The 27,468-nt window shown below is 42.8% G+C and overlaps 1 protein-coding gene across 2 annotated transcripts in view; it reads right to left on the reverse strand.

Moving 5' to 3' along the window:
• Positions 1-27,468, reverse strand: part of MTUS2 (microtubule associated scaffold protein 2) — a 292,374-nt gene that overhangs the window by 10,640 nt on the left and 254,266 nt on the right. For both annotated transcript variants that reach the window (XM_081909297.1, XM_081909296.1), the window contains 3 exons: positions 10,575-10,641; positions 2,950-3,164; positions 2,107-2,212 (listed from right to left, as the gene is read on the reverse strand). In XM_081909297.1, the coding sequence (XP_081765423.1) occupies positions 2,107-2,212; positions 2,950-3,164; positions 10,575-10,641 (388 nt within the window). The remainder of the gene's footprint in view (positions 1-2,106; positions 2,213-2,949; positions 3,165-10,574; positions 10,642-27,468) is intronic.

The raw sequence follows: 27,468 nt of genomic DNA on the forward strand, positions 1-27,468 counted from the left end.
GCGACTCCATAAATAAAACCTATTCACCAATCAGCTGTTTCAGTGACAATTTCATCCACGAGAGGGGGCCCTAGGCCTGCAAGGAACTCTCACATGGTCCGAAAGCAGCATTTCAGGGGTTCCTTCACTGCAAAATATAACCCAAAACGTCTTAGACAAAGGGGCAGTGGGTGGGTGGGAATTGTTCATGAATATAGTGATAATCCAAATCCATGATAGGGATCAACTGTAAAATGCCTGCAATATGCATGCATGCAGAATTTTATTTGTTTGCCGCCTTTCCACGGTTCAAACCATGCTCAAGGCGGCTTACAACATGAAAAATGTGCATCGCTGTAACGTAACAAAAGTTGTGATAAACAATAAACAAATCAATTTAAAAATGCACGACCAAACTGAACAATTTCTACATAAATCACAAGATTTAAATACAGATACAGGGGGGAAAGCCAACAGCAACAACCCCCTGCCAACAAAACTCCCTAAACAACCCCTAGCCCTAGTGGATTACCACTTGTAAAATGTTAATATAAACCGTGGCTATGCTGCCTGAATAATGAGAAGTTTAGCAGACATTTAATTAGCAGGATTACATTTTCTCAGATAGATATGCACGTTACTCATGAATGCCAACTTCTGACTTTAAACCCCGCCTTTAAAACTCCTGCTCTGGAACTTCCTCTGCACCTGTTGTGATAGACTGAAGTTCCCTCCTCAGTTCCTTTTGTGGGGCGTCTTCCCTGCCTTTAACTCTGCCCTGTCCACCTTAAGGAGATGGCAGGTCTACCAGGAAGAAGGAGGCTGTTGTCAAAATAAACCAACTAGTCACAAAGGCGCCTTAGCAGCTTGGCATCTTCCTTAGTCAGTGATAGCAGGGGCCATAGCTCAGTGACAACACAGAAGCCTTGCATGCAGAAGGTCATGGGTTCAATTTCTGGCACCAGCAATTTAAAGGGATCTGGAGAGGGGCTGATGGGAGCGACTGCTACACATCTGGGCTGGAGGGGCACAGGGCAATGCAGAATCAGGAATAACAAAATGACCACAACGTAAGCAGGAAAAAATAAAATTAAACATTTAAATATCAGAGGGACTGCAGTGTTCTGACTGATAGGTTAGTGCCCAAACCATTCATAGTATGACTTCAAAGCAGGGGCGGGTTGGGACCAGAGCAAGCAATGGAGATAGTCCCACTGACTTCAATGATGTTTACTCCAGGAAAGTGCATCTATAGAATCACAGCAAAACTTTAATTGGGGGTGGAGGGCAGGGATATGCAATGTACAGGGGAAGGGAGACTGATCAGAATGAAGCTTAATGCCTCTAGTTCACTGCAGTTAAGGCATTTAAGAGGAAGTGAACTTTTAATTTTGTATTCAAAACAGATCAGAACTTACATTATGTTTGAAAGCAAGCAACAAAAATATCTGAAAAGTTTGCAGCTGCTCAAATGCTTGTCTTCAGGAACATATAGTGTCCTGCCCCAACCTCTACATGATTGCACCCACTGTCAGGAGGGTGGCAGCACAGTGAAGCTCCCCCCCCCCCCATAGCCATAGCTGTCAACGTTTCCCTTTTTAAAAAGGGAAATTCCCTTATTCTGAATAGGATTCCTTGCAAGAAAAAGGGAAAGTTGACAGCTATGCCCATAGCATGCTCCTTTATTTTATTTGCGCACTTTCTCTTATCAGATGTGACCCAAAGCAGCTTACAGATAAAACATTAAACTATAAAGCTGCAGGAAAACAAAGGATAGAATAAAGAAAATCCCCACCCAATAGGAAATATACAATCTTGATAGCATAACAATGAGTAGATGTCAGCTGAATCCAGTCAAAACACAGCAGGATCAGATAAAGCCAAGTTATAACCTGACACTGGACAGTATATGGGGGGCTGGTTGACCCCTCTGGAGAAGGCCCTGCTCCTACTGGACACCTGGCAAACTCCATTCAGTGATGGCACCTGGAGCAAGGACTCAACTGTTGAAGGAATGTGTACAGTATCAACATGGTCCTTAAGAACATACGATTATCCGTATCCTGCTTTGCTAAGCAGACTTCTTCACGAGTTCATATCTCTAAGTCCAGGAGAACAGAGTATTACCTTGAACTTTGCGCTCATATTCATCCTGAAGCACTGCAATTGCAACTGCTTGACTGTTTTCCATCTCCATCACCGCTGCTTCCTGAGTTGTTGTAATGTCTTCCACCTGTTCAAAGAGCAAAGCAGTACAGATAAAGCTAGCGTAGATGGCTCCAAAAGGAGGTTAGACAAATTCATGGAGGGCAAGGCTAGCAAGGTCTATGAGCCATGATGTCTATATGCGATCTCTAGTTTCAGAGACAGTGTGTTGGTGAATGAATACCAGATGCTGGGGAGCAACACTGGGGGAGAGCTCCTGCTTCGCCCCAGTGTGGAAGCATCTCAGGGGCACCAGAATTTAGTTCAGAAATGGGGAACCAGAGATGGGGAACATCTCCAGATGTTGTTGGACTACAACTTCCATCTTCCCTGACCATTGGCCATGCTCTCATCAGCCCAAGAACTACTACAACATCTGGAGGAGAACACATTCCCCATCCCTAGTTTATATGCCACTTTCCCATGGTGGACTTTGCTCAAAACACTTCTCAATAAATGTCAAATGTCAAAATTCAAATGCAGATTTCCCCAGTGCTATTCAGTGCCCCACCCACTTCTGCCTCTGGCCCCACCCACCCCTGGAATGTGGCCCTCAGAAGTCTGCAGAGAAGGGAATTTGGCCCTCCAGCAGAAAAAGGTTCCCCACTCCTGGTGTACGTGATGGAGGTTGAAGGCAGGAGGAAGGGAAGCTACTCTAAGGGAAGTCAACAATCAAATCAGGGAGGTGCCTAGATTTGACTTTTATCACACACTGTGGTCACAGTCACTGCCAAGAGGACATACAACTCCCAGAGCATGACTGACCTGCTCTTGGTGCTGGCTCTTGATCCTGATGAGCTGTTCTTTGTGATCCTCTTGCAATTGCTCTATTTCGGCACTGTACTGTAACTGCAGCCGCTCTTCGAGAGCACGGAGCTCCTCCTGCTGCTCCCAACCGAGTGTCCTCAACTTGCCCTCAAACTTCTTTTCCAGCTCCTCCTTCTCTTTTTGTAATTTCTCATATCTTGCTGCGTTGAGGGCTGCAGAGAGAAGAACCGTTCGTTGAGATGTGACAGAGGAGCTAGAGCGGAACCAACTTCCTGCATCTCCACTACAGAAATTCTGCTTGACCTGAAGAATTTCAGACCCACAACACTGAACCCGGCCCATGGGCTACGTATGGTGGAGCACGAGGGTTAAGAAATGCTCTGATTTTGCCAGCTGCCCTGGGATGGCAAGGAAGGGCCCCACACTGAATTCCAGGACCCTCCTGGAGGATAACACTTGCTGAGAGATGGGATTTTGAGGAGAAAGGGAGCACTGCATGTTGGCCATGAAGCTCAATGGGTTGCCTTGAGCAACATTCAGGTTAGTACACAGGTATGAGGGGATAGCTAAATGTGGTAAGAATTATAAAGCACTTGTGCAGTAAAAAGTTTTAGTATAACAGCTGTATAGAGAAAAAGAATCAACAGCTACATGCAAAAGCAAACAAAAGTTATTACGTTTTGAAAAGATGCCCATACTTTCACTTTAATGCAGCAAAAAAGGGAAACTGAGGCAAATGCAAGGGGGAAGAGTGAGCAGAGCAGGAAGCCAAGAGGTATGGGGGGGGGAGTTTAATACCCAATGAGTTTTGGATGTCTTGGGTCTTTCATCAGGGAGTTTCAAAGGCAGAAGATCAATATTTAGTTATATTTTGTTTTCTCTTCTCCCTCACATTCCCTCCAAATCTGCTCTGGGGTGGATTCTGAGGGTGCATGGAGGGCTGAAGGGGACAGGATAATAATAATAGTATAATAATAATAATAATAATAATAATAATAATAATAATAATAATAATAATTTATTTGTACCCCACCCATCTGGCAGGGTTTCCCCAGCCACTCTGGGCGGCTTCCAACAAAGATTAAAAATACATTAAAATGTCACACATTAAAAACTTCCCTGAACAGGGCTGCCTTCAGATGTCTTCTAAATGTCAAGTAGTTGTTTATCTCTTTGACATCTGCTGGGAGGGCGTTCCACAGGGCGGGCGCCACTACCAAGAAGGCCCTCTGCCTGGTTCCCTGTAGCTTTGCTTCTCGCAGGGAGGGAACCGCCAGAAGGCCCTCGGCGCTGGACCTCAGCGTCCGGGCAGAACGATGGGGGTGGAGAGGAAGAGGAAGATCTGTTGCATGCACAGAAGTCCGTTGCACCAGCAAAACCCCATGCATTTTGTTGAATTAACTAGGTGTTTTGAACTGTAGGGTTACTACTGCTGAGATATGCCACTTAGCTGGATGTAGCCTTAGATTCCTACCTTTTTTTAAAAAAGAAAACAACCACCACCCTGATCTCTCAGGTTGAAACATCAACAGGAAATTTAAAGATGGGGAAAATATGAGAGAGAGGAAACAGCTGTTTCAATTGTATAGGAATGCTCCGGTCCCTCTTTATCTTGTAAAGGGAAGGAGAGAGGAGGAGAGACTACAGCACAGCAGAACAATGGGGAATGCTGTCAGGAAGCATGTGAATCATTGCAGAAAGATCTCTCCTATCATCCAGGGATGGTAACTAGGGTGAAAACCTAAGAGAGTTGCACAGGTAGGGTTTAGCATGTTCTAAAAAAGTATAAATTTTTGTACAGTGCAGAATTTAGCATTCTGAGGATCTTTATCTATTGTTATGCATTTGTGTGTTTCTTGGTCCCCCTAAATTCCTGGATCTAATGGGTGTCAGAGTTTAATCAATCCTTGGAGTATTAAGATGGGTTTCTAGATGCTGGATATAGCAAAGTGTCAAAATACAGGCCAAACCACTTTTTCTGTGCCTAAGAAATTGCCTGGGAGAAGAAGATTAGTAGGGGACAAAGACAGGGAGATGGGCTATTAGCAAAACAAAGACTCTATGCCCGCCAGCAAATGGGGGAAGCCCATCCTTGAGCCCTGAGATATTGTACAAAAGGAGAGCAGTTGGTTTAGGATTTCAGTTTGCTGTGGCGTGATTGAAGGGAAAAGGTGTCAGTCTGTTAAACGCGGCAAGCTGGAGAGGGGAGGTCAGAGGGCAATGTGGGCTAACAGTTTGAATCACAGCCTGCAGTAATGGGAGAAACGGGACCCTCTGGGAGTGCAATGCTTTGAGCTCCTCAGTCGTAGGCTTGGGCTGTAAATATGTGTAAATAAAGCATATATCATAAAGACACCACAACCTCCATTGCGCTTCATTTCCAAAGGAAGCACAAACCCGGGGTAAGTGCCTGGGCCCTGGAATATCACACCGCTCAGGGTTTGGGGTGGCATGTGTGTGTGTGTGTGTGTGTGTGTGTATACACACACACACACAAATACATACATATATTACCAGGGCTTTTTTGGTCACAGTATGGAGTGCTGGCACTTCCTTTTTCTGCTGTGCACAGCAGCCATTTTGTGCTTGATGTGTGAGTACCAACACCATTTTAAAAAAAATCCAAAAAAGCCAAATGATCTAGGAATGGAGATATGAAGATTGGCTGCACTTGTCTGGCATCCTTTTCAATTTGGGTCTGTCATTCTTATGGCTACTGACTTGTGCAGTGATGTCAAGCAGGGAGACAGAGGTTCCCCCCTGCACCTTTTGAATTCTTTTGTAAAGCATCGCTGCTCAGTGACTCTCCTGCTAAATGCATTTGGTTCACTTGTGTTCTGTTTGCTCTCTCAAACTTTTTGCAGGCTCAATGTCAAGATGGGGCATCCTAGTAGGGCAACCACCTACATATTGTCCAAAAAGGTCCCCCTTTGCATCACCAAAAAAGGAGAGTTGCATCCAAATGACATATGCTAATTTATATGCAGAGATGCAAATTTAGAAGAAACTACAGTCATACCTTGGAAGTCAAACGGAATCCGTTCTGGAAGTCCATTTGACTTCCAAAATGTTCAAAAACCAAAGTGCAGAAGCCCCATCGGACGTTTGGGTTCCAAAAATAGTTCGCAAACCGGAACACTCACTTCCAGGTTTGCAGCATTCAGGAGTCAAAACGTTTGACTCACAAGTTGTTCGAAAACCAAGGTACAACTGTACTGGAATTTAAACAGAATGCAATACCTCACCCCCTTGGCAGGGTAGACGTTGACCAGCTAACCTATGGGCCTGCTGAATCTGCGACCTGCTCAGACATAGCTGCTGGGCCCAGCGAGGCTCACCTCTGATGCCTGGACCCTTGTTTTAAACAGTTACTACTTCTGGGAGCTGCCCCTGAAATTTCCCACAATGCCCCTGACATCATGTCACTGGGGCATTGTGGGAAATTAAAATAGTGACTCCTGGAATTGCTGCTGCTGAACCTAGAAGCAACCCACCACGGCAGCAATTTGGACTCCTTCTTTCGAACTGTGCTGTCATTTGCCAGGTCTAAGCGAACAGAATGAATGTTGCTATCATGTCATCTGGTCTAGCACTGTCTTACTTGGCATAGCTGTCAACTTTTCCCTTTTCTTGCGAGGAATCCTATTCGGAATAAGGGAATTTCCCTTTAAAAAAAGGGAAACGTTGACAGCTATGTTAGGTCACATCCACACCAGTGCTTTTCCCCCCTGGGTGTACAAAAGCACTGGTTAAAAATATGGCACTTACTGTAACAACTTCATGGTGAGTACCAACACCTTTCTTTCTAGAAGAAAAGCACTGATCCACACCAAACATTTAAAGCACTCTTATACCACTGTAACAGTCATGGCTTCCCCCAAAGAATTCTGGGAGCTGCAGTTTGTTAAGAATGCTGAGAATTGTTAGGAGTCCAATACAGTGGTACCTCAGGTTAAGTACTTAATTCGTTCCGGAGGTCCGTACTTAACCCGAAACTGTTCTTAAGCTGAAGCACCATTTTAGCTAATGGGGCCTCCTGCTGCCGCTGCACTGCTGGAACACGATTTCTGTTCTCATCCTGAAGGAAAGTTCTTAACCCGAGGTACTATTTCTGGGTTAACGGAGTCTGTAACCTGAAGCGTATGTAACTCGAGGTACCACTGTACATAGCAGGAAGCAAACAAACAAATGATCCTAGTGAACAATATGTGGCAGAGGAAGAATGGAAAGCGCATGAATCTCAAGATCACCACATCTTGTACATGCAATGCTAAACCATGGTTTTGTGTTCTGTTTTCACCAGGCCAGTGGCTTGCCTAATGAGCTTCAGGGTTGAGTGGGGATTTGAATCTGGGTTCCTTCATTCTTAGACACTCTGAGCATTATACCACGCAAATCTTGCCCATCAACGAGAACTAATAGTATCTGCTCTGCCTGGTCATTTTTTCAAGTTTCAATTTTTAACATTTGTTTTCAGTTTCCATACTCATTTTGAATTATTTTGTAATTTTGCTGCATGACCACTTAGTGCTACCTACTATATTGCCTTCCACTGTGGCACAGAACTATCCGAATCCAAGCAAAACCCAGCTCAAACTCAGAACTGGGGATTCATCATAATTGAAACCTACTCAAGCTTTAAATTGATCCTGTAATGAAACCTGTCTTTCAACTATCATTCTAATGAGACTGGCACATGGTAGGATGTGATAATCCAAAGATACTCACTGAAGTATGCAAACCAATGACCAACACACATAGACTTTACAGAAAGAATAGATGCTACTATATTGCACATATGTAAGATTTTTTTTTTGCCAGTTTCTGCAAAAGCATTTCTCATGTGCAAATCTTAAGTCATCCTAGGCATGAATAAGGATTTTAGTGGAGCCAAAATTGGACCATCCACATACAAGAGGGAGGTATCAACTGGCTCAGGAAAACCTCAAAGTTTGCAGAACTCTGTCTTTTTAAAAAGATGAATGAGGAGGAGCTTCCCAATGAGGAATGAACAACCCAATGAGGAATGAGCATGAGCATGGCCATGGATTGTTGACTTTCTAGGGAGAATGAAAAATGGAAGAAAGGAAATGGAATGGAGCATCTTGGAAAATGGTATGGCTGGAACTCTGAACAGGAACACTTCATCCTTCAAAATGTTGTTGCATGTCTCACTTAAAAAATAATAATGCAAGGGAACACTTGAACAGAAAGCTGACCAATGCACAGAGGCCTGGCATTCATTCCTAAATTACAGAGAACCACCCAATCTAGCATGGGAGATCTGCACACAAACCAGAATTTGTTGCTTCTAAGACACTTTTATGGCATGCAAGTGGCATGCAAGATACTTCTAGGACACTACATTTAACTAAAAGGACAAAGTGGGTATCCAGCCCCTATGAATGCAGACATAAAGCTGGACATGTGATTGTTCTGTGTTAAAAGAAGGAAACAAAGACTCATGTAGGAATGAAGCCCTTCCAACTCGTATCATTTAAATATCTGTGCATCGTGATTACCCAAGAGCCAGCTCATAGTTTTCACATTTAAGGTCACCAAATAAGTGCAGTATGCCTACCATCTGTAGTTCTGCATCTGTCACGTTCAAGAAAATAATATGCAAATGGTTATAAACATGAAATTAAGTATGCAAACAACCCCCTGGATTATGTTACATGTTTGGTGTGCCTTTCATTATTGAACGAGATGCTTCATCGCTACTTCGTAGAATGGAAAGGTAACTACAGCCACCAGCCTAGCAGTTGACTCTGCAATTTAAATATTTGCTAGCTGCCAATGCCAGACTGTTCAATACAACCCTGCTCAAGAGCTTAATGAAGTGGAGAGAATTAAAACTCTCAGCCAAGAACAAGTGCACGACTCCAAAAGCACCCATGAAAAGCTCAACAGCTACAGGAAACCCCACCAGTGACCAGAGCAGCTATCAAGATAGTGCCAAGATATTCTTTTATTTTGATGGAAGTTTCACTTTTGGCTTACAGGCTGGGTGTGATTTTCATAGGAAATGACATTTACTGGACTGAGAAGCGGCTGCAGGTTAAATCGCAGCACTTGCTGTCACAATGTTTTCCCAGCACTAAGCTGATGCTATTTCCCTCTGCGTCCGACCTACGGGTGAAGGCCAATCAAAGTGCATTTCTGTTTTTAATGGGAGGAAAAGAAAATGCCATCAGTGGAATGTCACTTCTGTCCCCATTGAATGGAAGAGAGGCAATGGGGAAGCCCAAACGGCAGGTGAGCTTCTGCATCCAAGCCCTTTCTCCTAAAAAGGAGCAACCACAGTGATTCTTCCAGTTTATCAGCCCAAGTGAAGCTTCATTCATTCGTTTGACTCTGTAAGTGGGATTGTTATGGGCCAGTTCTATCATTAGGCTGAGTGTAAAAATATGTAAAAATATTAGGTTGCAGTCAACTAACTTTACTCCAAGTAAAGGTAAAGGTACCCCTGCCCGTACGGGCCAGTCGTGTCCAACTCTAGGGTTGCGTGCTCATCTCGCTCTAGAGGCTGTGAGCCGGCGCCGTGAGAAGACACTTCCAGGTCATGTGGCCAGCGTAACGAAGCTGTAGCTGGTGAGCCAGCACCAGCGCAGCACACGGAAACGCCGTTTACCTTCCCGCTTTAAAGCGGTCCCTATTTATCTACTTGCACTTAAGAGTGCTTTCAAACTGCTAGGTGGGCAGGAGCTGGGACCAAACAACGGGAGCTCACCCCGCCGCAGGGATTCGAACCGCCGACCATACGATCGACAAGTCCTAGGCACTGAGATTTTACCCACAGCGCCACCCGCGTCCCTGTTACTCCAAGTAAATCCACTTAAATGAATGACCATGACTAACTTATGTCCATTAATTTCAATGGGCCTACTCTGAGTAAAATGTAGTTGATGGTGATGAGTTTTTAAATTAACTATCTGCCCTTCACCTCCGGGCCAGGGTATCCCATTTCACCACTGCTGCCTGTCCTCTACTGCTGGCAGAAAAGCATTAACTCTCACACTCACAGATCTTACAAGATTCCAGGACATTTCATTGTTGCCGGCGCCACTTCTCCGCTAGTGGTGGAGGCTGAGGGTGCCACCGCAGGGGTTTCCGCCACCTGAGGCAATGGCTTCCTTCTGCCTAATGGCTGGGTCAACCCTGCTTTACCATAAGGTCCTAGGACGGGTTATATTAGCATGCTGGGTAGTGTTTCTGGGCCTGACATGTTCCAAATTCCTAGGTAACGAAGCTTGTAAGTAACTACGCCATTTGTGACTCTTGTAACTTATCAATCTAAGGGTGACCTGAGCTTCATACCCAGTCTCTATGGCAGACACAGAATGCAATTCAAAAGCAGGCAATGTAGATTTACAGGTTGCCATCTGCAAACAGTAAAGATAATGCATGATGAGTTCCACTGTGTATAGTTATGAACCTGTCTCTGCAACAACAAAGAGGTGAAATTATTGTTCCCCTGACAAGCCATAAAAACCTGCAATGAGCTTATTAGATCCACAGAGATTGCCTAGCATGACAGGAAGAAGAAATAAACCATTTTACCAAACATCTGTAAGCAGAAAAGGACATTTTAAAGATTGCTTATTTAATGTCCTACTTACCAACTTCATCTTTGATGTTTGCAAGCTCCGCTGAAAGCTCTTTTTCTTTCACAAGGGCGCTTTCGTTCTGTTAAAACAAAGAGCAGAGCAAGAATTAACAAAGTTCCCACCTAAGAGTTTGCACACCTTCATTTACAAAACCTCATGCAGTGAACTGCTTAATTCTATTGTCAACGGTTATTGAAGGTGCTTTTAAAAACAGCATATGCACAACCATAATTTTGAACTGTATTATTATGCTCACAAAGTTTTCTTTTGGACAGTGTGCTCAAAGGCTCATTTGTCATGGCTTCCATGTAACGCCATCCTATGAATGTTTACTTGGGAGAATGTCAACTGTGTCCCTAGTGAATGAGTTTAGAACTGCAGCCGTAAGTATGGATTTTGCCCCACTCTTTCTGGGCAGAGGGCCACACCTGAATGCTCTGTGTCTGAGCATTTGTTTGTTTGTTTGTTTGTTTGTTTGTTTGTTTGTTTGAGTGTTTATTTGTTTGTTTGTTTGTTTTGCCTGGAGCTTTCCCTGCAAAAACCCGCTCTTTAAAGCTGAATCAGAGCAAACATCAATTCCGGTTTTCTGCAGATCGAAGCATTATGCCTGACTTAAATGGCATTTCTGTAACTGAAAGATGTATAGGCTAGAAGAGACTGGTGTTATCATCTAATCCTCAAACTGGAGCATTTCCAAAATGGGAAAACTGGAGCCAGCAGCTCATTTTATTGTGCTTGAGTCCATCAACTCATTTGATTGTGCTCTACTCCACAAAATACAATATTCAGCATATACAAAACATCATTTGTTTGCATGTTGATTATGTCCACAGCACACATAAATGACTTGCAATGCACACTGCATAGTAGTACAACTAGGCATCCATAAAATAATACACACACTCAAAATTGTATCCGTTTGTTCTTTTCACTATTTATATATTTCAGTTACAGATAGGTAGCCGTGTTGGTCTGCCATAGTCAAAACAAAAAAAATTCCTTCCAGTAGCACCTTAAAGACCAACTAAGTTAGTTCTTGGTATGAGCTTTCGTGTGCATGCACACTTCTTCAGATACACAGTGTGCATGCACACGAAAGCTCATACCAAGAACTAACTTAGTTGGTCTTTAAGGTGCTACTGGAAGGAATTTTTTTTGTTTTTATATATTTCAGAACAGAGAACTTCAAATGACGGGAGAGATCAGACACATAAAACACATTTGTCTCGACCATACTGAAACATGCTTGTTAGAACGTAATGATTTTAGTGGGAGATGTTTCACAAGAGAGGTATGAATCACCAGAAGATGCTGAAAGAGAACCCACCAGAGTGTGATTTAGTATAATAGATACCAGGAGCATCACCACAAAAGAACATAGACCCACTTCTGTATATTGCACTGCTATTCCTTGTCTTGTGAAGGATGGAAGAAAGAGCTGTACCATGCTGGGCCAGGTCACCACTGATTAGAAGAAGAAAAAGATCAGGAAGCTTTAAAGACATCTGTGGGTAAGAAAGCAGCAATGCCTTTTCAAGTTGCGACTAGAAGAAGCACAATAAAAAAGCAGTGAAAAAGAATCAGTCAATGAGTTGGCAATGCATAAAGAGAGGATGTTGGAATATTTGGAAATTTAGATGTTATGTCACATCCTATTGGAAAATGTGGGGTCCGGTCATGGAAAGGATTTAGAAATACTGTGCTAGATGCTGACATCTGGGAAATGATGGTGGCCGGTGATGACTCTGCATCCATTATTCAAAGAGTGGCAGCATATTGCCAACTATGAACTATAGGAATGACTCAATGGCCAAGTTCTTAAGGAGGAATGAAAACCTAATAACTCTGTCAGTGACAGTATTTAATGAACATGTAATTTATGAGAAGCGTTTACTCAGAAGTAAGACTCACTGTGTTCAGTGGGCTTGCTGCCAAATAAGGGTGCTTAGGATTGCAGTCTTAGGGTTATTCTGAACAGACTGTATAAAGGGAATTCAGAAGCCGTTTGGGTGGGTGGAGGGAGACGGCGGAGGAGGAGAAAAAGTTAAGATGGTCTTCTTCCTTGCACCAACATCACATTGGAGTCTGTGAGCTGCCTTAAGTGAAAAAAGAAAATGCTGACTGGGATGGTGAAGGCACTAAAGCCACGTTTAGTTTGAAGCTCATTAAACTGGCAACAGCCATTTTGGAAGACCCAAAATTCAGAAAACAGCACTCACCAATACAAAGTGAGAAGCTATGAGATAAGCTATGAGAACAGGATAACAGTACAGTTTAGTGGTATAAAACTGATAAGAAAATAAGAGTATAAAAGTATAAGATTATAAAAATAAGATAATAATTAAGTAGAAGTAGTAAATATTTAAAGAACCAGAAGGGGAAGTTGAGGGAAGTCATGGGGAGGGGGCGTTTTCTTTTCCTTTGATATGACAAACGTTATATTGTGTTGCTTGATTGAATATAAAACTGTAAAAAAACCAGTAAAATCTTTTCAAAAAAGAAATTCACAGTTATCTTAGTTCAGCCTTGTGTTCCAGAACTTGTTTATCTGGGATTGCTGACTCACTGATGCTATCTTGAATAAGCAATGCTACCTTGACAGAGGCAAAGAATCTCAGACTGCTGTTAGTTTCACTCACTTCATTAGGCTCCTGCGTATCCCAGAAACAACCACACTACTGTTATTCATTCAGTTATGAAAACATTCATGTCAAAACTTTATTATACCTTGCTCAGGCCCTATGGTTAAAACCTGGTTATCTAAATCGCCATTTGCCAACCTGGTGGCTTCCAGATGTTTTGGACTAGGGACATGCTGGCTGGTGCTGATCGGAGTTGCAGTCTAAAACATCTGGACTGCACCAAGTTGGTGAAGGCAAAAAGAGTCAATCATTTCTTGCTAAGTGTCTGCATACTGAACAAGGACTCAAAGGACGGTTTTTAACCTTGGCTCTATTTAGGGTGAATTAATAACGCATTCCCACTAAACATGACTTGGCTACCCAATAGCCCACACTTCACTGTTCTTTAAGAATACTGTGATAATATTAATGAAAATATAGTTACTCCCAATTCTCCATCTCTATTTCCTCTCGATAAACAATACGCTTGAGGCCATTTCCTTTGCTTATCTGAAAAAGGCCAAATGACGTTTGGTGGAAAAGGGGGAAAGACACAAGACATGCTCTGCTTCCCAGAGCAGTTCAGACTGCAGTGAAAGGTCAGAAGCAAGAATGAACATTTGTGAAGTACAGCTGCATCCAGGTAAGTATGATCTACAGAGATAAATTACTGGTATCTTGTGGCCAAGCAGGAATATGGAAATGCCCATCTGAGTAACAAACCAGAAGCAGAGATGGGAACCTGGAGTCTATCTGTACCCAAAACACAGTGCTAACCATTCTGGAAATGTCCTTCACAATTATTGGTAGGCTCCCCCCCCCCTTTGCCACAAATATTTGTTTTCCAACACTTCATAATGCTTTTTGACAAAGAGCTGATGATGAATAGGATTAGATGCCTGACCTTGCTTTCTCTGAAAAAGTGGATAGGTTCGGTGTCAGCTAATCTTCATATCAAACCTCAGGATACCTTAGAGGTGAAGCATCGTACAATTCCCTGACATGTTCCATTATCTTATAAGTGTGGGCTGTAGATATATGTGATGCAAAGGCAAATGTTGCGCTGATATGAAATGAAAAAGCCTTCTTCATCAACATGGTGTTGTTTGTGGATTTCTGTCTCAGTAAATAAAACCCACAGATCAGAGATGTTACTTTCATTTGAAAATGAGCAAATGCCCTTGAATATTTCCTCCCATGAATCAATGTTAATATACCTTGGACCTCACACATGATATTATAAAAGTCTCAAACAAAAAGGCCTGAGACTGTTAAATTGACAGTTGTCATATATAATAAGCTTTCATTAAAATGTATCGGCAAACAAAGAAACCACTTTTGTTCCGAGCCTTCATAACCCCAACATGTCTTGATTCAAACAATATGCTCTGAACCATACAATACAGATTGGCTGTTTTTAAAATCTTTTAGTTTTTATGCTCACAGTCAGGTTGGCCAAAGAGCCATAAAATGTGAGATTTCTAAGTGCTAGTCTTGACCTTAAAAAGGTAAAGGTAAAGGGCCCCCTGACCGTTAGGTCCAGTCGCGGATGACTCTGGGGTTGCGGCGCTCATCTTGCTTTACTGGCTGAGGGAGCAGGCGTACAGCTTCCGGGTCATGTGGCCAGCATAACTAAGCCGCTAATGGAGAACCAGAGCAGCGCATGGAAACACCATTTACCTTCCCGCCGGAGCAGTACCTATTTATCTACATGCACTTTGACCTGCTTTCTAACTGCTAGGTTGGCAGGAGCAGGGACCAAGCAATGGGAGCTCACCCTGTCACAGGGATTCGAACCGCTGACCTTCTGATCGGCAAGCCCTAGGCTTTGTGGTTTAACCCACAGCGTCAACCGCGTCTTGACCTTAGAAATTCCTAATTCAATGTGATGACTTTCATACATTGTCCCATCATACATTGTCCCATCAGCTTCAGCCAACAGAGCCAATGTGATGGGACTTGTAGTCCAAGATCTAGAAGGCTGTCTTAAATCTAGCAATAGGTATTCCCATCTCCTGGAGGGCTGTAATTACCCACAATAATGAGACAGTACTATGGCCAGCTCAACACATTTTGCTGCCTAGGACAATGGACAAGATGTTGGTCCTCCAATTCTAACAGACCAGATTGGCAAGTGGGTCTTACTTCAACATCCTCTACCTCACCTGAGACCAGCAAGTTAGCTTAGGAAGTGCAGGACAAGAAGCATGACTCTGCCTGCTCACCACCTTTCTGCATCTGCCACCTGAGGCAGTTGCCTCCTTCTGTGGCAGGATAGGACCGGCCCTATCAATTACCCAGCTGTCTGTTGTGGGGAATCAGGGTTGGCAGCAGCAATGGTCCCTGCTTGAGGATGTTGGGTGTTGGTGCTAGTTCTCTTTCCAACCACACTTTCAGTCATAGTAGTTTAGTATCACAAGTGGCGGTGACTGTGATAAAACTAACTGGTTTGTAAAAGGACTAGACAAATCATTGGTTGCTACTTGCTAAATGCAGCCTCCCTGAACAGGGACAATAAATTTCCAAGTGGGTATAAATTGTTGGGAGCAGCCATCTCTTTGTGCCTTGCTTCAGAGGCATCAAAAAAGAAGGCTAAAAACTGTCTGATCCAGCAGGACAATGCCAATGACTCTGGCATAAGGGCCCCAGGATGAGATTGTAACAAAGGACATTTTACCTCCATCAGGACCCCACTAATGGTGGATTCAGATGATGGAGAGCTAGTATGTGGAAGCTCCTTGAAAGCTCCTCATAGTAAAGGTAAAGGTAAAGGGACCCCTGACCACTAGGTCCAGTCGTGGCCAACTCTGGGGTTGCGGCGCTCATCTCGCTTTATTGGCCAAGGGAGCTGGCGTACAGCTTCCAGGTCATGTGGCCAGCATGACTAAGCCGCTTCTGGCGAACCAGAGCAGCGCACAGAAACACCGTTTACCTTCCCGCCGGAACGGTACCTATTTATCTACTTGCACTTTGACGTGCTTTCTAACTGCTAGGTTGGCAGGAGCAGGGACCGAGCAACGGCAGCTCACCCTGTTGCGGGGATTCGAACCGCGACCTTCTGATCAGCAAGTCCTAGGCTCTGTGGTTTAACCCAAAGCACCACCCACATCCCATACAGTGCTATAATTGCAAGAGGAAGTGGTCTCAATGGCTTTGAATCCCACTTCTGGTCATCTGAACCTGCCTTATGTTACCCTGTGATGCTCTATGCTCCAAATGACAAACATGTATCGAGCATGCCTGCAATGTCACATCCCCTCTCCAAGTCTGAACTCTCTGCATTTATTACTGTTAATTATTCCACAAGCACTTTGCAGTGGTTTACAGTAATTATCTCTTTCAGCCCCACAACATCCCTATGGTCATTAATATGCACACATTACAAACGACGAGGCCTCCCAGAGAGTTCATGGCTGAACCCAGGTCTCCTTGTTCCAAGTACAGCAGACTCTGTTTTGGCTCAAACATTCTCTATCCCTCTCTGACAAAATCTAATCAGGTTTGGGAGGGGATGTGCTGCTTAGTCATGGCTGCACTATTTGGAATGCCTCCGGAGCAAAGGCTTCCTTTTCTTAGCATACTGGGGGAAGCCACATAGCTCCTTTAATAAATATTTCATCTGATTCTCCAGGAAGGCAATAGCCACATTTTATTGCATCTGGGATTAAAAATGATCTGCCATCTGTCTTTCCCATAAAACATCTTAAAAACTGCCCCTGCAGTAGATAGCCAGTCACCTTCTTCCCTTCCCCCACAGTTCTTTTTAGATTGAAGTTTACAAGCCCAACTTATCACCACCGTTTCCCCAAGAGTGCACAGTTTGCCGAGTTCTTTATTAAGCCATACATTTTCCTTCACATGGATGGCAACACACCGCAAGCTATACTTTAACCCAATAATCAGATCAAGAAGAAAGCTTCAGTTTGTTTTTCAGTGGATTAGCAAGATCATCCCAGCCTCAAACAAAAATCTACCAAGCTGAGTATTTCTGCCAATGTCTTTCCTATTAGGCAAATTAAAAGCTGGTGCACATTTTCCACCTGGTTCCATCTGTGAGCTCACAATGCCAAATTAACGCTCACAGTGGTAAAGAATGGCAAGCTGTGTGTTAGAAATAACTCAGATTCATTCAGCTACCTGTAGATACTGATGTGAACTCTGTAGTGACAATCCATGACACATTTCAATTCAACATGCAAAAATTCAATTCCACCCCACATTCCCCTGACACAGGAGAAGAGCGCAGCACACAAAATAAAATTTAACAAATGAAAAGCAGAGGCTGCCAAGGGAAGACAAATATTTGCCATGCAAGCAAAACACACATCTCAAAATGCAAGCTACAATCCAATCTGCATTCCACAGGTAACATTAACAGAACACAAAAGCGAAACAACAAATCAAATCAGCTCCAAATCCAGTAGGTCCCCAGTAGGTTACTGCTTCATAAAAACGTAAGTGCTTCAGTTTTAGACTGCAGGGTGAAATGATGCAAGGCACTGCAGTCTTAGGTGAATCTGACGGTTTTGTTTGGTGCTAGCGAATGAGAAGTCAGCACATTATATAAAAAAGATGGACATCTTCACAGTCCCTCTCACCATTTCCCTCCTTCCTTAATTCCCTCCCTCCCTCCCTCCCTCCTTCCCAGTCAGCTGCAGCTTGCAAAGCAACATTCTCAACATTAGCTAGAGGAAGAATAAGAGAGAACACAAGGCTAGCCGTCACAGCCCTTTGGATTAAGTAGGAAAAAAAGGAAGAGGCAGAGTACCGTTTTGTCCAGGCACTGGAGGCAATAATAAAGCTTGCAGCAGCACTGGCCCATTCTGGCAGGCTGGCTGGAAAAGCGGCCAGCTTCATTCAGAATGTCAGGGTGTTTAATTCCTAAGCAGCAGGAAATGTCTTTTTTTAAAAAAAAAGGACGAGAAGGAAAGGAAGAAGATGGATTGCTGACAACTGACACAACTTGTGCGCCTGTGTGTGTGATTCCTCTCCAGCTACCTGGGTTTTCCTCTTATTAACTTCAGGAATGCAGGAGGAGGCGGAGCAAAGAAGAGAACAGCATATCTGAATCCTGGCAGGGAAATGGGAGAGAGGGAGGGACGGTTTTTTGCCACTGGACTCCTCCGCAGAAGGAGGCAGATCAATAGAGAGAAGCCAACGGAATATTTGATCAGTTTCATCATCCTCTGAGGACACCCAGCTGCTCCTCCCTACAAAAAGTCAGCGGTCACCACACGTCCCCCTGCCTAGCCCAGCCTACTCCTGCATCACTGCCCAATCTGCTGCCTCCATCCTTGCCTGCAGCAGGAGAATGTCAGCTGGCTGAGTGGCTGGGAGAGAACGGGCTGCAGCCGAGTGGTGGAGCATCTCCTTCGCATGCAGAGGGTCCCAGGTTGAACCCCTGGCACCTTTGTGCAGGGCTGAGCATTCTCTCTCTCCCCTCCCCTGGCCTGGGGAAGCCACAACCAGTCACTTGAGGCACAACTGACCTAGTTGGACCAATGAACCGGCTCAGGGTAAGGCATGAGAGCTAAGTTTATTGAGAATGCAACACAAAACAGAAAAGGAGACTATGAATTCAACAGAGAAAGCATACAAAGCATAGCAGTACATATGAGAGGCCACCGTTCCATGGCAGAGGACATACGTCAAGTATGAAAGTTCTCCTGTTCCATCCCTGGCATCACCAGGTTTGCCTGATAGCAGGGCTGGCGAAAACCTCTGAGCCCCCACAGTGCTGTTCCCAGAGCAGACAATACAACTCTTTCTTTTTCTCCATGGTACTATGTATTTATGTTTCAACATAAATCGCTTGGAGACCTTTTAGATAACAAGCGACTCTGCATCTAATAACGCTTAGTTTGATAGATCAGTGGCCTCACTTTGACCATCTGATGAATTATTTAATTTCTATACTGCTTAATTAATATATTAATAAATATCTCGCAAAGCGGCGGCGTACAGAAAACTGAAGCAGCAACATACAACATACGCAAAACGTTACAAAAATATACAGCTTCATATAAAAATATTACACCAGGACAAATTTACTAATAGATATAAATGCATCTTCCTTCTGACACACCCTCCCTCTCAGCCTCCAGGTTCTTACCCAGGGTTCAAACAAACTCTTAGCTCACCCACAAAAGTCTCACGATGAGAAGAGTTACTGGAAGCAGTGGACATCACCCTAGTCTCTCACTCGAGACTTGCTTTTGCAGATGGTCCTGCCTCAGGCTTCCCACAGCTGTGTCCCATTCAGCCGTACTCTGCATTCCCAGTGCCAGCTGCAGCAGGTTTGTTGAGTTTCCCAGGGAATCCAAAGGATAAGAAAAAAGTCCCCCTCCACTAGCAACAAATTATTAAAATATTAACATAAGCAGAGCTGCTATCACACAGCAGTTCATGCTGTTTTCCCAATATTTCCATAACTCTTAATTTATGCATTATATTTGAGCTTTCACATGATGTAGAAGCTACTTCAGGAAATGCAACAGAATATAGTGCAAGTTTACCAATCTATTTCTAAGTTATCTGCTTCCAGAAAGAAATCCATTTGCAGATAACATGGAAATGAGTGCTAAACTATCACTAGAGTCTGCTGTATTTCCAGAAGTGGTTTTTATGTCATGTGACAGCTCAAACATTATGCAGAAATGAACAGTTAGGGAAAGTTGGGGAAACAGAATAAACTGCCATGAACGCAGCCTTCCATAGGCTTATGGAATGATGTGAAGATACACTGTAAAAGCTCCTAAGTTTTGCATTACTCACTATTAGGGACTAGGAGAAAATTGACTCAGCCCATTGAACCAGCCCTTTCCCAGTCTTCACACTTTTCTGAATGTTGTAAATGCAATTGTTGATGGTTTTGGATGGACCGTAATACACATTTAGATATATGGGGAGCGGCAATGAACCATGGTTGTTAAAAATTGGTAATGGGTCAAAGTTCTAAGAGGGAGAGAAGGGCCATGGGTCAGTAGGGGAACAAAGAAGGTTCCAGATTCAATCCCTGGCACTTCTAGGTTGGACTGAGATTTTTCCCTGTCTGAAGCCCTGGAAAGCTGCTTCCAGTCAGTGTTAACAATATTGAAATAGAATGGACCAGTGGTCTAACTCAGGACAAGCCAATCTTAAATTCAGTCCTCTGTGTTCCCCTATCAGTTTGTGGGTTTTTTTCCTTTAAGTTCTTTTAAAGCTCTTTTAAACAGACACATTTTTGTAGGCAATTTTACCTGATGCACACATTTCTGCACAACATTTCACTCATATGATGCCTTTTTGCATGCTGTTTTCATTAATATATGCATTCTCACGGACATTACTGCAGTATATGCAATTTTTTTGTACCGGAAAGCAGTAATGCAAAATTTAGAGAACTGAGTGTTTCCAGTGATGACTGCGTGTTAGTGTGCAGTTTGGGGAAGAATGAATTTTGTAGGCTTACCTTCAAATGCAAACTGAGCAAAATTATGGCGCAATGGGTCAGTGTGTCTGGCTGTCAACCAGGTTGGTGTTCAAGCCCACCCAGGAATGGCTGTGGGCAATATTCTTGCATTGCAGGATGTTGGACTAGATTAATCCTCAGGGTCCCTTCCAATCCTATAATTATGAGATTCTATTATTTTCCCCTGTCACTGTTTCAAACCCCTTTTAAAAAGATCAGAGTGTCTTAATCACTTGATGGTCAGGACCTACAGGCACTTTTAGAAGATCTGGTGGTTTCAGAGGATCAAAGGTGGTAGTGGCACAAGGTTCTATGAAGAACGGAGGAAGCAGCCTGGAACCATGTTAAACAGCAAGCCCACGGGAGGCTCCCTTTCCAAGCTATCAGAGGTGCAGGTCACCTCCTCCCTTCCCCCTCCAAAATAGTCTCTGCAATATTTTGTGTGGATTTCAACTAATTAGATTTTCCTTTTTCCATGTCTACCTAGACATGCTTTATTTCTTTATGGCTACGTTAAATACATAATGGAGTCCATAACAGCTTATGACCAGGTTGTGAAGCACATTAGCATTCAGGCATAATTAAAGCCTCGCTTGAAAAGGCTTGGCTTTGCAGCAGTGTTATATGACACTGCAATGCAAATGATTAGGATTGCACTTTAATTGCATCATTTCACCACAGATCCCCGGGGTTTTAAAATGCATGATGTACCCTCTTCCGATTTACTCTGCTGATTTTGTTGCTTTCTCTAATACAAGACACTAAAGCCTCAGTTTTGGTCCACTTCTTCTAGTCATCAGATTGGCATTACTGCCTGTGTGTTTGACATCTCTGCTGAATCACTTGCTCCTTCCTTCCTTCTTCATTCTACTGTCAAATTTACCCTGACCGTATTTACCCCTCTATCTTTTTCTCCATTGTTTCAATTTTTGTCTCTATGGCTGCTGTAGAGATAGCAGTAGCTCTCTGTAGCCTATAGTTTGGAAATTGGAACACAGACCCAGGAACACATGATCCTGTCTCCATTACGGTATTCTCCTTTTCCCTTCTTCTGGTTGGACTTGACCATGGTTTAGCATTAGATTGGTACCATCACGAACCATGGTTAACACCAACTGGGGATTCCACTATAACTGTTGAAAGTTCAGATTGTAATCTAAGAATTGTTTTGCTGTTAATTGTGCAGGCACTAATTGCTTTGGCAAACCATTATCTTTTGGCACCAGTATCTTTAATAGTAAGACAATAGCAATGACCTACCTAACAGAATTGTTACTAAGCTTACTGAGGTCATTCATATAAATAAATGATTTACTCTGGCCACTAAGCATCATAATTATTATTATCCTTCCCTGCTCTACACATATGCTGACTTGTTTTCAGCCTACTCTTGAGCTGATCTCATTTTATCCTATAAAACTTGCACATCTTTTATAAAATACTCAGTGAACTGTGTCTCATAAGTCAAACTTTTAGACTGTGTTCTCTGCTGTCCTGAATCCCAAAATGGTCTGCCCCATCTGATCTGATAATAGGATCTGTCTTTGGCTACACAAGAATATAGACACACAGTTCAAAGGATGTTGCACTTCAAAGCTATAATCATGTGCTCAGCTATAAATGTCTAAAGTTCAGGGCGGAATAGTTTATTTTAGGTCTGTGTCAGTTCTGTATCATTCAGAAGTCTGTTGTGTTTCATCTCTGCATCAATCTTCAATTTAAAAAAATAAACTGCACATTTACATCTAAATGCATACTTTTAAAAACAAAAATATCACATTTCTAAATGCATTTTGTTGCAAAGTATACATTTCTAAACAAAAACAAAAAACTGATTATAGTACATACTTTGCACCAAGACTTGCGTTGCAAATTTTGCAGAAATGAAAAACCCAAAGGTTAACTGTATTCTGATGCATCCATTAGTCCAGGAGGTACAGATCAGGTCAAATAATGTCAGAATTTGCAAAAGGAATAAATAAACAAAGTCCTTGGGCATCCCTAGCTTAAGCCTCATTCAAATTAATGAGGCCAAGTCTGTATCACTTAACCCAGTACAGTGGTACCTCTGGTTAAGAGCTTAATTCGTTCCGGATGTCCGTTCTTAACCTGAAACTGTTCTTAACCAGAGGTACCACTTTAGCTAATGGGGCCTCCTGCCGCCACCACATGATTCCTGGTCTCATCCTGAGGTAAAGTTCTTAACCCGAGGTACTACTTCTGGGTTAGCGGAGTCTGTAACCTGAAGTGTCTGTAACCCGAGGTACCACTGTACAGTTTATTTCCAAGCATCCATTCAGAGGCTTACATTGTTACTTACTCAACTCAGTGTGTATATATAATGCAATATATATAGCAGAGTGTAAACGAGAGGAAAACCTCTCCATGTAAATTGTTCATAACCACTGCTCTGGCAGAGCTGTGACCAGGTCAACCTTTCCTTAAGCAGCAGAAAATATTCATAATCAGCTTTGGTCCCCTAATCACACTTCGGAACATGTCTACAAAACCCCATAATCCCTGAATAACATTCACAAAAAGAGGCCTTGTCCACCAAATACTCAGTACACTTTTTACGTGGTCCCTTTCACATGCACCTAAATGGAACGGAAGAAGCTCTTCTGCAGTGCAATTCCATACGTCTAAAGGATGTATGGGAATTGTGCAGCCACATGGTTTTCTGCCATGCGATTCTCTAGGTTTCTGGAAATGGATGACTAACAATCCTGATGCAATGTTCTCTGATGCAACAATGGCTTTTACCGATAGCACTGCTAAGACAAGTGGCACTTTAATGAACCGTTTTCATACTGAGTCTCGTCACCTCTGAACCCTCCTGCCCAGCTTGTGTTAAGCCATTTGAGAATGAAAAACAGTGATATAAAAATCCTGCCCATATGAACAAAGACAAAAGTTCATTTGTGGTTCTAAGGTCATAATGGGTGCCATTTTCTTAACTGTGCAATATAGTCTCAGGCTCTGAGTCATGAAAGGTTTATCTCTGCAGCGCAGGCAATACTGAAACTTCTTTATTTTTACAGTGAGAATAATAAGAATGTAGAGATGGATTACAGCATTAAAGCAATATTGTTAGTTGGGTGTCTTGTGGATGGACAACTAACGAGTATCTGCAGTGTAATCTACTCAGAAACAAGTCACAATTCAATGGGATTTGCTCCCAGGTAGGTGTGCATTGCAGACTTAACATTCTTTGATGATTTGGTACGCCTTCCTAATATATTGATCTCACGCTCTAGCCATTGGAAGGTGACACCCTCTACCTACTAAGAGGGCAGAGTAGCAGGTGGGGTTAGTTTTGCATATTGAATGTAGTGAATGAAAGGCAGAAAACAGTTCATCTGGATTTTAGTAGCCTTGGGGGCTTCAACAATGGGAATGTTGGACCTGATACCTAATTTTTAGGAGTTTATGTGAGTAAACAAAGCAAGTATTACAAAGATAACATATATCTTACTTTAGGGTACAGTGGTACCTCGCAAGACGAATGCCTCGCAAGACGAAAAACGCGCAAGACGAAAGGGTTTTTCGTTTTTTGCGTTGCTTCGCAAGACGATTTTCCCTATGGGCTTGCTTCGCAAGACGAAAACGTCTTGCGAGTTTGCTTCCTTTTTCTTAAAGCCGTTAATACCCAGCGAATCCGCGCTCCGCAAGACGACACAACTCGCAAGACGACACAACTCGCGGAACGAATTAATTTCCTCTTGCGAGGCACCACTGTAAAGGGTAAAGGGACCCCTCACCATTAGGTCCAGTTGTGACCGACTCTGGGGTTGTGGCTCATCTCGCTCTATAGGCCGAGGGAGCTGGCCTTTGTCCGCAGACAGCTTCCAGGTCATGTGGCCAGCATGACTAAACCGCTTCTGGCAAACCAGAGCAGCGCACGGAAACACCGTTTACCTTCCTGCCGGAGTGGTACCTATTTATCTACTTGCACTTTGACATGCTTTCGAACTGCTATCTTCCTTTAGGGATGGACAAATATATAAATGTCCGTTTCCCTCAGTTTCACCTTTTTCCAGTCTTCAGTTTTTCCCATTTCTGCATCTGTCTGCAAACTTATTTTTAAGACATGGAAATTTCTGCAAATTTTTGTTTGCATTTCCCCTAAAATATGCAATTTTAAAAAGCAATTCCCCCAAATATAATGCATTTTAACATTAGAACAAAAAAGAGCCTGCTGGACCAGGCCAATGGCCCCTCTAGTCTAGCATCCTTTTCTCACAGTGGCCGACCAGATTCCTGTGGGAAACCCGCAAACCTGACCTGAGCACAAGAGCACTTTCCCCTCTTGTGGTTTCCAGCAACTGTCATTCAGAGCACAGCCATCATGGCTAGTGGCCATTGACAGCCTTTACCTGGATGAATTTGTCTACCGCCCCTTTTCAAGTCACCCAAATTGGTGGCCATCACTGCCTTCTGTGAGAGCAAGTTCCATAGTTCCATATATATATATTTGTATATACAGTCAAACCTCGGTTCTCATACAGCTCCATCTCCAAACGTTTCGGTTCCTGAACGCCAAAAACCTGGAAGTAAATGCTCTGGTTTTTGAACGCTCCTCGGAACTCGAACGTCCGGTGAAGCTTCTGCTTGAGTGCAAGAAACTCTTGCAACCAATCGGAAGCCGCGCCTCGGTTGTCAGAGGTTTTGGAAGTCGAACGGTCTCCTGGAACGGATTACGTTTGACAACCGAGGTTTGACTGTATATTTTGTAGGGGCTAGAGAGAGGCATCACAAAATTCAGAGAAGTGAGCATTTTTAATGATAGCTATGTTTCACTTTGCATATTGTGCAAATTAGGCTGCTTTGCATTAAAATGTGAACTGACAGGACTTCTCCCCGTTCCTAATTTCTTTGATATGTGTGTTCTCTCCCTCTCTCTCAGTCAAAGGAAACAAAACCCTTCAACCCTGGTCTTATTCCTTTGTTCTGGAAAGTGGCGAGCATATAACCATATTTTTTCTTTGACCAGACACACTGGGCTCTCTCTTTGCTGTTACAAGGGGCAGTTCTACCAGGAAGCACCATTTGATTAATTATGCTCTTGTATGAAAAGAATGGGAGGGCTTGTAATTGGAAAATATTTTTTTGTTAGCTTTGCTATTCTTTTTATTATAACAATCAATTTCACTTTTTAATCTACAGGCTTGTCAGGCCTTGGAAATAAAAGAGTCCATGTATGGCACGTGGGAGATGTGGATTTCCAGCGAATTAGATTTCTTGAACTAGGCATTTCTGATTATTGGTTATGCGCTGCCTGACACACTGCATACTGTAATGAAGTAAGGTAATGTATATATACAGCTGTTTTGAACTCCCTTCCTGCCCTCTGTCCATTACTCCTGTTCCCCTGGGCTATGCTGACACACTAGACACAGATATGCTCAACATGAGTGCCATTTTCTTAAAATTAACAGTCTAAAACAACGTCACTCTTTTCACACTGCACATGCAGAATTTAGTCTCTGGCACAAGCAATTTTTAAAAGGTCACTTACAGCTTTACAGGGTGAGCTATGAGCCCATGAGGCTGACATACAGACTCTGTAGCAATCACAGCTTCATTGTGTGAAGACTATGGGGGAGACTGACACACTAATACAGATCTCACTCACTGAATGGGATTAGAACTGACCTGGAAGAGTTATGGGCCCTTTCACGAGGTATGCCTTTTTGACTCTTATATTTCTTTTGTTTTAGATTATGAGCATAGCTTATCCATCTGACACAGCACAGAAAACAGGTACTTTTAATTCAGGTTACACTGCTTCAATGGCTTTATACAATGAAGTAGTCTATAAATTTGTTTAATAAATGAATAATAAAACCCGGTGAATATATTTTATTGTGTTTCTGTGAAGAGGTTTGAGCTAAAAATCTGCCTTATATACTTACTTTGTTGACCAGGCCTTTGGTAGAGAAGGATCATGAGACGGTGAGGCCATGGTTGCTTCATGACTGCAGCAATAGTTGTTGTTTTTTGGTGTGTGTGTGTTATTGTATGATGTGAATTGCAATGTTTAAAGTTTTTTAACGTTAGACAAATAAACAATCTGTAATCAGTCTGAATATGTAATCTAGAGAGAGTTTTAAAACTGAAATCTGAAGAGGCAAACGACTTTGTTAAGCCTGGGGTAATTTTGAGTTGATTAAACTAACAAATTTATGGAGCAATCCTATGCATACCTCCTTAGAAATACCATATTTTTTGCACCATAACACTCACTTTTTTCCTCCTAGAAAGTAAGGGGAAATGTCTGTGCATGTTATGGAGGAAATGCCTACGGGTGGCATGCCTACGGATTTTCCTTCTCTAAAAACTACATGCGTGTTATGGTCGGGTGCGTGTTATAGAGCGAAAAATACGGTAAGTCCCATTGAGTTCAATGGGACCTCCTCTCAAGTACATGCATATAGGATTTCAGCCAATAAAAATCATAATCACAATAATATAGTGAAAATTTGGTTATGCAGATCCACATGGCTTGTTATCTCAAATATTCTCTTACTTCTTGGTTATTATTTGCAATAGTGAGACGTTATCATGCTTCATGGTAATTGATTGAAATTAATTGGCACTATTATAGCACTGAGACCATTTGTTCATGCTTCATTTTGGTAAAATGGTGAGAGAAAGAGGTCAGAACCAAGCCTTTGCAATAAAATAAGAAAGACAGACATGAAAAATATTTTCTCTCTCTCCAGAAAAATAGGGAAGACGGACATGTATATGACCTGGAGCATAACAGTTTACAACGAGTTAACTAATAGCTGGTACATCAAGAGCCTTTCTGATATCCCCCCCAACTCTCTTG

The sequence above is a fragment of the Podarcis melisellensis genome (assembly GCF_964234715.1).
Source record: "Podarcis melisellensis genome assembly, chromosome: 4".
NCBI classification, from domain to species: domain Eukaryota; kingdom Metazoa; phylum Chordata; class Lepidosauria; order Squamata; family Lacertidae; genus Podarcis; species Podarcis melisellensis.